At 37.7% G+C, this 12,443-nt stretch overlaps 1 protein-coding gene across 4 annotated transcripts in view; it reads left to right on the top strand.

Moving 5' to 3' along the window:
- Nucleotides 1-12,443, top strand: part of mllt10 (MLLT10 histone lysine methyltransferase DOT1L cofactor) — a 46,153-nt gene that overhangs the window by 1,147 nt on the left and 32,563 nt on the right. For 3 of the 4 annotated variants that reach the window (XM_088001450.1, XM_088001449.1, XM_088001448.1), the window contains exons 2-7: nucleotides 3,095-3,174; nucleotides 4,759-4,813; nucleotides 8,694-8,803; nucleotides 8,895-8,998; nucleotides 9,370-9,463; nucleotides 12,153-12,242. In XM_088001450.1, coding sequence (XP_087857576.1) covers nucleotides 3,095-3,174; nucleotides 4,759-4,813; nucleotides 8,694-8,803; nucleotides 8,895-8,998; nucleotides 9,370-9,463; nucleotides 12,153-12,242 — 533 coding nt within the window. The remainder of the gene's footprint in view (nucleotides 1-3,094; nucleotides 3,175-4,758; nucleotides 4,814-8,693; nucleotides 8,804-8,894; nucleotides 8,999-9,369; nucleotides 9,464-12,152; nucleotides 12,243-12,443) is intronic. The other variant, XM_014990309.2, reaches the window with a different exon arrangement.

Here is a 12,443-nt window from a genome sequence, read left to right as displayed (position 1 = left end):
TCCCACTACAGCAGCTGAGATGACTCAGATGGTGATGTCTAATGTTTACATTAGCAACAGCTAGCCATGTGTCCACTTAGTAAACACAGCCAAAGACAGAAGCTGCTGAACAACTGTAAACGGATCCAAACAGCTGATCGGCGTGTTTTTGTTTTTTTGGAAGCTGCTACTGAACTTTTGTTGGCAACTACTTTGTTAGTGATTCAATTCAAAAAGTGGAACTCATATATTTGTAGATTCATTACACAGAGGGAGTGCTTTTTTCTCTGTTAGTTTTGATTGTTATGCCTTACACGAAGCGAAGAATTAGACTGTTACTTTAAAGCAATTAAAAAAAAAGATTTTAATGTCATTGCTTTATGGTATGGCCATGTTAGACTTGCTTAAACATGAGGAAGACTCATAATTTGACAGCTACCAAGAAGACTGTCATTGTCTGGAACAGTGCTATATTGTAGATTTGGTATGTATAGAACGTTGAGTGGAAGGAAAAAGTATGGCAGAGAAAACAGTTGCATGGATGACAGGGTTTAAATAAATAAAGCCCTAAGAAAATTACAAAGCAAGGCCCAAACAAGAGTCCATATGAGATTCATGAGGCATTTCTAAAAGCTGAAAATTCTGGTGTGTTTTATGTATCTGAACTTACATTGAAACATGTGAAAAGTTGTTATCATAAATAATGTTTTTTTGTTTTTTTTTACTGAATGTTATAGTATTCTAACTATAAAACTATAAAGATAAATGTCAGAAAATTGGTGTTTGAAAGGTCCCTTTGATTTGCCAAAGGGTCACATTTATTACTGTGATTTTTTTCCACACTAAAAGCAGCTGCAAAGAACATACTGCCTTGAATAAAAAAAAATAGACTTCAGATTATTTCAATTTTTGACTGACTTTACTTGACATAGGAGTCACATTTTTACTTGTCAAATCAGTTTTTTTTGTGCGTATGTATAAAAATAGTTGAAAACATAAACAAACCACTTAGCTGTTTAAAACCCCTCAGCTTTAAGTAAAATAAACACAGTATCATTGCACTGGTCTTCAACACAGTGACCCATTTATGTCTGTAGCAGGAGTGAAAAAGGAAAAAAAAAAACAAAGAATGATACTTTGGGTGTGTTTTATTTGTACTATTGGCTAGGATTCTCACTACCATGACAACCACTTGAACTCATTTAACATCTAAACAGGTTGATCCATGTCTCAGTTCAAAACCTGGGCGGGTTACCAACGTTTTAAACAGTAAACATGTGGTTAAAGGTTTCTGTCATTTTTCCCACATGTAGCTGCACGCTGCTGGTGAGCAGGCTGAAAGAAGGCTGCTACATGTTTCCCCTGCTTATAAGAGTAAAAACAAGGAGCCTTTACAATGTCTTATTGCTGTTGTTTTTATATCAAAACCAAAACAATTATAAATAAAAACACAGTAGGCAATATGTTGTATTATTTTAGCAGCGGTATAAGTAGCTATTGCTTTTTGTTTTGGATGATGATCTGGATTTTTCTTTTAACTTGATACCATAAACTTGTGCTTTTCGTAATCACACTATGAAAATTCCCAACCATTTCTATTAAGTAGTCTTACGTAAAGTTAGAAAAGACTAACCTATTAGCTTACTCTGGTCAAAATTTGACAAAATATTGGAGTGCAAATAAAAACTTATCCAGTCGAGAGCCTGAGCAAAAATCTTGGCACACAGCAGAAGAAAACGAAAAACACAGATGAAATGTTAAACCACACCACAAAAACTGGAAGGCTACAAGACACTTGTCACGCTTCACAGCTCACTGCTCAAACAGTGTGTTGTCAACTAAAATTGGGATTATATGTTGTGTCGTTTCCCCTAAAGAAGCAAGGATTTGGAAGCCAGTTTTTTTTTTTTTTCTGTTAAACATATGCAGTATTTATTTAGCTCAGTTTCCATACTCGGACTCTGTGGTTTTGTTTGTTTTGTTTATGTTTAAAACAGCTGCATTAGCCTTCTTTCAGCCAGCTGACCAGCAGTTTCCAATAGGTGAGAAAATCCACTTGGAGTCAGAGAAAACTCTGGTCATGCTGCTATTTTCTGGCGTGTCATTAAAATAAGTTCTTATGCTTTTAAATTTTCATACTTGTCAGAAGCCCATTCTTAGTTGGTATTTCCCATTAGCTAGGCTTATCTATGTGACATGTACTTTGCTGAAAAGATTTAATATTCCCGTCATAACTTTTGTCTTTCATTGCATTTGTTGATACTTAAAAAAGTAATTAACGTTTAGTTTACAAAAAAGAGAAGGCAGTTATATTTACAAAGTGGACTGCATTTCGCTATCTCTACAGTCATATTTATACATTCAAATAAATAAACAAACCCAGTTTTCTCAAAGGTGCAAATTTATTATAAACTGCTCCAAAAAAAAAAAAAAAAATAACAGGCATCAGACTCTGATTTAATTTGCCTAGCAACATAAAAAAAAATCTGCCAAGCTTTTAAGCGATTGGATCAGCTGTTCCTGTTCTCAGGATTTTGGATTATAGCTTTTCATTCCAGTGGATTACGGGCCCCGGTCACATCAGAGATAATCTGAAAATGTGTAGGGGTAGGCTATTTAAGATGCTAGTGCAGTATTTAGGGCAGTTGGATCTGTATGTTTACCTGCATTGTTGTGTAAATGCTTACGTGCCAAAAAATGTGGTTTGATTTTGGAAATCAAATATATATTTATTTATTTCTTTTTGTGGATGCTGATGAAACAGGAGGGGCTGGAGTGAGATTTGCTGAGCTGGGATGGGTGTTTGAAGCAGCATTTGAAGTGTTCATCCAGAGCAACTGATAATTGTAGCCAAACTGCTGATTTAATGAGAGCTGGACATTTCCCCCCCCCCCGACCTTCAATATTTGTTTAAAAATTAAACATTTACCCTGAAAGCTGCTACACGAGCTTTTCATTAATTATTCAGTGATTTTATGTATGGAAACTTTGAGAAGGAGGTTCAAATAAAGCACACAGAGTAAATACACTGACAGACTGGTTTTACTGTTTGTAGTAATAATAATTGTGAACGTTTTTCTTGTAATGACGTCTGATTATTCCTGCCTCTCTTCAGCCTGCTATGGAATTGTTCAGGTGCCGACTGGCCCGTGGTTCTGCAGAAAGTGTGAATCCCAGGAGAGAGCGGCCCGTGTGGTGAGTACTTCTTACTTCTTCTTTCCATTTGTCTTTTTAGGACCTATTTTGGTTGCCTAATCATAAACGAAACATAACATTATACACAGTTTTGAAACAGTCTTCCAAAGTTAGGGTGAGACATTTCACTCTATTCTACCACTCTTATCAGTGGGTGTGACACTAATTTCTCTCAATAATATTTTTTAAAAATTTGTTCTTATTTGCAATCTTTTGTCCAATAAACTGGCAAAAATATTCCTATGCATTAACCTTCCAGTCGTATGTTCTAGAGCACCAGAAAGCAGAAAAAGTAACTGCAATTTGGCAAGGCTACGGCTAATTTAACATGCAACACTGCACTTAGATGCACTAACGTCCTTTGTTCTTTTATATTCCAAAGCATTCCTGAGGTAAATGCACAGCACAATGATTGGTAAAACTAATTGAGATTTGCAGTCTCAGACCTGTTCCTACACAAACTACAGCAAACTTAATAAACTGGAGCAAAGCTTTGAAGAAAAGTTGGCAAAACTTCTTTCGCCATTATAAAACAGGCCTATCTGGTCTTGTTTAAACAACAAGCAAGCTTGTTCCTATTAGAGTTAACATTAGCTGAGACTGCCGGGTGTTGCAATGCCCCACATCGGCTGAAACTGGTCAGTTTGCTTCGTGCGGCCTTGTCAAGAGTGGCGGTAACTTGTGAATTTGTTGTCAGCCAGTTCTGCAACGGCATCCATATGTGTGTGAAATAGAAAAAAATGCAGGAAGCACAGATGAGAGGGGAGAAAAGAGGCACATACCTGATATTATTATTGCAGTATTTACCAGTACTACCTCCATCGCAAGAATTTCTAAAATCACGCAACTGTTGTACCTGTTTACTATTGTAGTTCTTGATTTGGACCATATGGGCGGTTGCCCAGGGTGGTATTAAAATGGGGAGCACACACAAGTTCTAGATCGAAAAATATGCAATATATCAGTCACTTGTGCATTGACCAAGTTTGCTAGTGTTTTCATGTGTGTGTAGTCAATAGGGAGTATCAACTTGTTAGTTTAATAATAATGACAAAATGTGGCAAATTGACCCAGAGCTGTTGTCCGGACGCTTCCTGGGTGTAAATATTTGTAAAGTACACGTGGTATATTTCTAAATAAACCATAACATTTTTCAGTAAACCACAAGATTTCTAATTGCCACCTCTGCTACCATTTCAAAAGCAAACATTTCGATGGAGGATTTGTTGAGGGGAGATTAAGCTGAGGCATTAGTATGTTTTAAAGGGATTTAGGAAGCAACCCTAAAGGTAGTTAATGTCACTTTGGGTTTTGGATTTGGGACAAAGTGTAGCTGAGAATGAGCTGACTCATCAGAAGCAAAGCAGAAAGCCGATTGGCTGGAAACTCCCCTGTGCTGATAGTCCCTCTGAGGGATAAGGGCCCTCAGCTGGCAGATGAAATCAGGGTGTTTTCCTTAAACGTTGCTGGCAGTACACCCCACAGTCGGTACCTGTCCAGCTCAAGTCCTAAAACACTCCCGTACTCTTGTGTTGACTTGTTGTTCCTGACCCATTTTTCTTTTACACCCTCTTTCCCCGACAGAGATGTGAGCTCTGTCCCCACAAAGATGGAGCCCTCAAGAGGACGGACAACGGAGGTAGATCTGATCCCACACGCTCCCATGTTGTCATTATTTACACGTCGCCGGCATGTTGATGGACCGTTAGCCGACTGAGAGAGTTATGTTGCTGTTTGTTGTGTGTGGGTGTGTGTGTATGCGTGCGTGCGCACACTGTTTTCACCGGTCTGTTTTATAGGAGTGTTTGAGTGTGTGTGTATGTTTATGAGGGGGCGGGCCGGCATGAGTATAGTCCACGGCCTGTGAGGAGTCTCCCCTTTGGGGTTCATGGAGAGGTCATCTTGGTGGAGACTGTAAATATTCTCTGTGCATGTAAGTGTATGTGTGTGTGAGGCAGTCAGAGAGAGGCACAGCTGTGGGATTGTGTCCAGGCCTGCAGGGAGGCATGGGGACAACACTAACACACACCGTTTTACTACTTTCTCTTTTATTTTACCCTTCTCGTGACCCCTCTCTGTCTCTTCTCTCCTTTCTCAGCAAACCCTTTCCCTCGTTTCTTCCGGCTCTCGTCGGCCCCTCCTCACTTGTTAGTGTGTTTATTTGTTCTTTCAGGTGGGACAGTAATAAGACAGAGGAGAGGAATTTGGCGTTGTTAGCTGCATTTCCATTACAACCCTACGCAAAACTTTGTCAATATTCTGCTAATGCCTAAAAAACCCACAATTTTGGTTAAATTAAATCGCACTTGTATAACTAATTCAAAGTTATCGTTCTACCACTTTCTCTCGTCTTATTCGCATTTTCCACCAGCAGTAACACCCAGATGCTGATCACACGATTTGTGTGATGCGAAAAAAAACAGTTTTATGAAATACAATAATTTCGATACAGTTGAAAAACCACCTCACCCGAACGCGAAAACCTTTTATAAAAAAACAAAAACAAAAACAAAAAAAACGTAAGTTTTCTCAAAGTTGATGTTTCCATTTAGTTAATTTATTTTTGCAATTTCAATTTGCGCAATTAGGTGTCCAGTGGAATCGCAGCTATCGACTTGGGTCGCATTCATTTGCACGTTGATTAGAGCAGAACAATACTGAAATGTCACGGAGTTGGTTGCATCAGACACGTCTGTAGAACACAATGAAAAAAAAAGTTCAAACGTGAGGCAGCAGATTGAAAGTTTAGCTCCTGATTAAACAACTCTAGTTCAGTCAGGAAACCAAATTAAAGCTCGTTTTCTTGGCATCTTGAACTAAAAAGCAACAAAGGTCAATGCCTAAACTGAGGAACATTGTGTTGCTTTTATAGGCCTGTTTTATAGGGCTCTTCCAGATTCTTGGAGGGTCTTCCAAACAACAACATGCCCACATTTCACACCCGCCCCACCCTGCCGTCCCGCCCTCCCCCCCTGGCCTTCTCCCCCAATTCCACTCAGCAGGTCAAAGGCAGGTCATGGGTTCAACTGTAAGTTTAAGCCTGTATTTGTTTCAGCTGTAGATGGGAGGGGGAACAGACACCTCCAGTGTGGCCGCAGAGACTCCCACCTCTATTTGACCTGCTGGTAACCTCGGCTAACTCCTCCTCAACTTATCGTCAATTTTGTTGCCCCTGCGACCGTGCCCTGCTGTCACTCTGCAGCCCTGCAGTTTGTCTTTGTTGACAGGACAGCTGTGTGTGTGTGTGTGTGTGTGTGTGTGTGTGTGTGTGTGTGTGTGTGTGTGTGTGTGTGTGTGTGTGTGTGTGTGTTTAGAAGTCAACGAACAGATGCTTAAGAACACAGGCAAATAAATTAAAGCGGTTGACTATTTCAACGTTTTTATTTTTACCGTTTTAATGACAGATAATAATAGAAAGTATTTTGGAAAATTATTTTATTTTTTCATTTTATTTCTAACAGGCAGAAAAGACAATCAAGAAAGAAAAAAAAACTAAATAAAATAGGATGAAACAAACTTAAGAAATAAAAGGTAAAACAAATTATTTTGCCCAAATGACATGCAAATTTTATATTTTCTGTTCGAAAAGGAGTAGGTAGAAGATACAATATCTTATGTCGTACAGTATCTTACAATGTTAAAATACTTAATTTTTTTGTGCTGATTTCTGTTACATTTTCACTAAATAGGGGCTTTTATGAGACTCTACATTTAATAACCTTAAGAAAAAATGTGTTACTATTGCAGTTAAACAAAAAAAAACAGTTCTAACTGCTACTAAAATAATAATTATTTAAGGGCACATCTAAAACAGTTTCTGTTGTTAATTGGATATTGATAAGTAGACACACACAAAGAATTAAAAGATACAGCAGAACAGTCCCAGTTTAAAAATAACAAAATCGGTAACACTTTATTTGAAGGGGGTTGAATAAGACTGTCATGACACTGTCATAAACATGACATAACACCTGTCATAAACATGAATAAGCCTTCATGAATATTTATGACTGTTGTCATAAAGCGTCATCCGGTAAATTATGACACTTTTAACACAAAGTTGACATCATTCAAAATGTCTTTATGACAACTTGACATTAACCAAGAAATCATTACTGATATAAATTTGTTATAAAAGTATTACTGATTGCACTTTAAAAATTAGGTATCTTTATGTTATAAAAGGTAAAGTATAAACAGTAATTATTTCTTAGTTAATGTCAAGTTGTCATAACAAAGACATTTTGAATAATATCAACTTTGTATTAAAGGTGTCATAATTTACCGAATGACGCTTTATGACAACAGTCATAAATATTCATGAAGGGTTATTCATGTTCATGACATGTGTTATGTCATGTTTATGACAGTGTCATGACAATCTTATTCAACCCCCTTCAAATAAAGTGTTACCACAAAATCTTTAAGCTAAACATGTTTTAAATATCAAGGATTAAATTTTACGTCAGTTTTAAAAACAAGATTGTATTTAGAGTGTATTTCAGACAGATTATTTCAACACATGTAATGTTGGAAGGCTTGACTAAAATGTAGGAAAAAAAGACTTGTTGAATTTGGTAGGAGTTCAATTTGGTAGCAGTTTTTAAGTAAAAATTGTTAATGTGCAGGATGTTACTGGAGATACTTGAACTAATGGGCAAATTTTCTGCTATCAACTCTCATGTGAACTGTAAGTCAAATACTAAAAAATCTGATCATGTTTTTTCTTATTCAGTGCTTCAACTGAGTGCATGATGCCGTTTGATGCACATTTTTAATAAGAAAAAAGAAAGAAAAAACAGGATAGATGTTAAGGATATACTGTCTGCTATATTCATAAGTGGGGATAATCTTTCACAAATGACCAGACTACCAGAAAATCTGCAGTAGTCAATTTTCCTCTTGCATGTATTGTTGTTCTTAAAATAATAATAAAATAAAACAATGTGAATCAAGGGCTCTAAGAAAACCTAAAATTTGTTTTCAGCCAGAAAAAGCTTGATCAATTCATCTCTTGTTTCTCTGGTCTACAATGAATTTAACTGAGAGTCTATAAAGCTTGTAAAAAAAAAAAAAAAAAGCTTCTATGGTTTCTGTGCTATGGTTTTCAGAAGAGCCAGCAAAATCTTTACTTTAAGCAGGGGATAGGATTGGACTGCAGAAATAGGTGCAACCTGGTCAGTACAACACTTTCTTTGAGACTTCAAATTATAGAAATCTTAAGCTGGAAATTTTAAGCTGTTTAAATGCGTATTTGTTTACTGTCCACTTGTTGGCTTGGTTTTTCCCTCTGAAAAGTTAAGTCTTTGTTGAGCTCATAGAAGTCACTACATTTCCTGTGTATTTATTTCCTCCTGCTTTAAATTCACAAGTTACAAGGAATGGATGAAATAAATCCAAACATCAAATGTTTATATATATATATATATATTTTTTTTTTTTTTTTTGTTGCAGAATTTGTTACACGTGGTTAATATCTTCAAAACAGGCATATGTTTATTCTTCGTGGATGTTTTCAGGCTGGGCCCACGTGGTTTGTGCCCTGTACATCCCTGAAGTGGAGTTCGCCAACGTTTCCACCATGGAGCCAATAGTTCTACAGTCTGTCCCCCACGAACGCTACAACAAGGTAGACATACCGCAGGAAACTTTCACAGTTTAAAATGTGAAAATGTAAGTTTTTCGTTTCCTACAATGAACTTTGGTCGCTCTGTGTGCAGACATGTTACATCTGCGAAGAGCAGGGCAGAGAGAGTAAAGCCGCCACCGGAGCCTGCATGACCTGCAACAAGCACGGCTGCAGACAGGCCTTCCATGTCACATGGTGAGGCGGTGTGCGTGGGAGCCGACTCATCGGCCACCAGCGTTTTCCTGCTCCACACTTTTACTCTGGGCTCCATGTTTCTCCTCAGCTGTGTGATAACCTTTATGACATGTTGAGCTAAGGAAATGTCATGGGAATTTAGTTTTTTTTTGTTTAACACAATTCCAGCAGCTCAACTGCTTAAAAGCACATGGACATTTTTTATTTTTTGCAAAAAAAAAACATTAAGTTTTCTCTCTGTCAGTTTATTCGACATAAGTTTTGCATACATTTTCTAATATTGCCTAAAATATATGTAAAGTTTTGGGGATATAGTGCATTTTCTAACACCAAACCCTATTCTTTTTTTTCCCCATCTTCTGCCTCCACAGTGCCCAGTTTGCAGGACTGTTATGTGAAGAACAAGGCTCTGATGCAGATAACGTCAAGTATTGTGGATACTGCAAATACCACCACAGCAAACTGGTAAGTGCCTTAATATAATGATTGCATGCCTTTTATTATATACCAACACACAATTTCACACCACACTGGATTTAAAATTCTCCTCGATTTAAACGGTCGGTCTAGGTCAGCAGTCATCTGCTTTTGTATACATTCAGCAACTAATAACGAGTGTAAAGTATTCTTTTTCTTTCTTTAATTCAAACTAGACTTCTGTGGAGAGCAGTGTAGTAGATTACCTTTCCGAGAGACTCAGTTTTGATGAGCACACACATCTTTTTTTTTTTTTTTTTTTTTTATCCACCTAAAGCTCAGGATAATTAAGCCGAAGACAAATTCTGAGGCAAAGACGTTTCCTTTGTTACAGAAACCAACCTCATTAATTTCATATTTCTTCTTACAAATGTGCTTTTCTCGTACATATTTCTCTTGGTTACGAGGAAGGCAGTCGGCTGAATGAGCGAAAGGTCACGGTGTGAAATCTGAAGGAGTGCTGCCCATCTTGTGTAATTATGGTAGTGTTTTCTTGAAATGCTACAGCAGACTGCAGATCAGCTACATGTGACGATACTCTGGCTAATTAACCTGCTAAAATTACCTTGCAGTGACCCTCTTAAAGGGCCAAATAACAGGAAGTGATTATGTCTTAGCATGTATATTTAAAAAATAGTTCTACTAAATTAAGCAGGATGTCACCGCTGCGTAAAAAAGAAAACAAATCTTTGACTTAGAAATTTCTCAGTTCTTGTGTAAATACTCTTATTTCTTCTATGCTGAGCTGATAAAGCATTTTCTTTAATTAGTTGCCATAAATTCATTTCAAATAGTGATCATCAACACTTCCACTTGTGCTTTCTCAGTCCCCATGTGTGTGCTGATGTATCGAAAGCAGCACACATGTTGATTTTTGTTTTGCTTCTGCTTTTGTTATTACTTTTTTGCTTCCATTTCTCTTCTGTCCTTCCTTTAACACTGCTCTGTTCTGTTTAAAACCATGTTTTTTTGTTATCTCCTCCAGACATTCTTTTGCTTCCTATCTTTGGTCTCTCCAATACTTTTACTGTGCTTCACAGAAACCATCATTACACTCCTTTTTTTTCTTTCTTTCTAATATGGTTTCAATTCTTCTGTCCCTCTCCACCTGCCATTGTTCCTCCCATTCTCCCTCTATTTCCTATCTATTATTACACTACTCCCCTTAATTTATATATGTTGAAAAATGCTAACCTTGGTTTTAGGTTTCAGACTCGAGTAGTCCTTTTTGCTGAAACTTAGCACATTTTAAAATTTGAAAGCGATTTGTTATTAGCTTACATTTCACCAGCCTTCACAATCTGCAAATTATCGGCTCCTTTTGCATGACCACAGCCATACGTAATCTCTGTTTTAGAACATCTATTTGTTGTCAGACTGAATGCAGGTCCAAAAGCAATAAGAATAGGTAAATATACCAACAGAAAATAGACAACAAAATTCAACACTTGTTTGCCGTTCGCACATGGAGTGAAAAGATCAACTGTTGTGTTTGTCTCACTCTCACCGCCCTGGTCACACATGTCTGCTAAGCATCAGTTGGGGGCAGGGAGTCGAGTGTCTCTGACAACGAAGAGCCTGTACCACGCTGATTTGCGGAGCGATGGCTGAATAGAGTTGAGGCTCCTGTGCACAAACACGTCCATACAGGCGACATTTTCCAGTGTTAACGAATGCTGATGGAAAGACTCATGCTGGCACATTGATTACATTGATCGTATATGAATTGCTTTGGATGCTGGGGTATAATGTCATTACGGTTGGACTGCCTGGATGACAGGAATGTACGTGGGGGAATTAATGACGGAAAAAAAAACAACAATGCTGTCAACAGAATGGGTTTCATAAGATGGCTCTTGATGGATATTTACGCCATGTTAGTAACATATAGTGTTTGACTGGATGTGGTCTGTAAACCTAATTTTAAATTATGATTAATCTGCTTTGCTCTCAGGTACAGTGAATTCAATTTTCATCCTGTATGAATTATTTTACTCCTGTTTCTTGGTATTGAAAAAGCACATATAGATGCACCACCTTTCATATTCTCCTGGACTGGGGAGGTCTGGGAAGCAGTTGTTGTTTTTGGGCATGTTTAAGGCCGGGAGCAGCAAGCGTTGTTGCAAAACTTTTGAAACTATCCTTTGAACAAGATCCAAGAGTGGTTCAAGTCAGTTCTTTCAGTTGTGCTATAAACCTAGATACTGTTGTCTTGACGTCATTTCTTGAATTAATTGGTTTATCCTGTGACTCTATTTGGAGCAAGAAACCCCCAACCCCCAAAACAATGAAACTCAACACAACGATTTCCTGAAACTAAACACATCTTTTACCGCAATCGGAAAAAAAAAAAAAAAAGAAAAGAAAACAAACTTTTTTCCTTTTGGTGATTTTTGACCTGAAAATTAAACGTTTTTTTCATATGAACACCTACTGCCACGGTACTCTATTTTTTCCCCAACAGGGAACCTGACACATGGCAACTTTTAAACAACAACAACAAAAAATTGTTTTCTTTGCCTGATTTTGTCATTTTTGTCCATAATTTAAGTCAAATTCTTTTAGTTCATTCCTATCACTTTCCTTTTGATCTCAATTTTTTTAAATCAACATTTAGGCTTTTTCTTTTCCTCTGTGGAGTTCCATCCAGTAACTTGGAGTCCTCTTTACTTTTTAGCGAAGGAGCAGGGGCCGTGGTAGTAGGTCTCAAAGCTTAAGTGACTCTTCCTCACAGTCTATGGATAGACCCACAGAGCAGAACAAGAAGGTAAGACAGCCCTGTGACCTTACCACCCCTATGCCTCCCACCCACGACTGTGACTCTTTCAGAAACATACACGGGGCTCACGTTGTGGAGGGACAGGAGAAGGCACATTCACTGGGAGTGAGATATAATCCGTTTCTCTTGTTTGAAGGCTTTTTTTGTGTAATCTGTGTCTTGTTGAGGCCTTTTTTTTCACCACAACAA

This window comes from Poecilia mexicana, unplaced genomic scaffold (assembly GCF_051168715.1).
Source record: "Poecilia mexicana isolate PSO_F unplaced genomic scaffold, ASM5116871v1 scaffold_20, whole genome shotgun sequence".
Classification (NCBI taxonomy): Eukaryota; Metazoa; Chordata; class Actinopteri; order Cyprinodontiformes; family Poeciliidae; genus Poecilia; species Poecilia mexicana.
The sequence above is the reverse complement of the archived record's forward strand: the minus strand, read 5'-3'. Positions and strand labels throughout refer to the sequence as shown.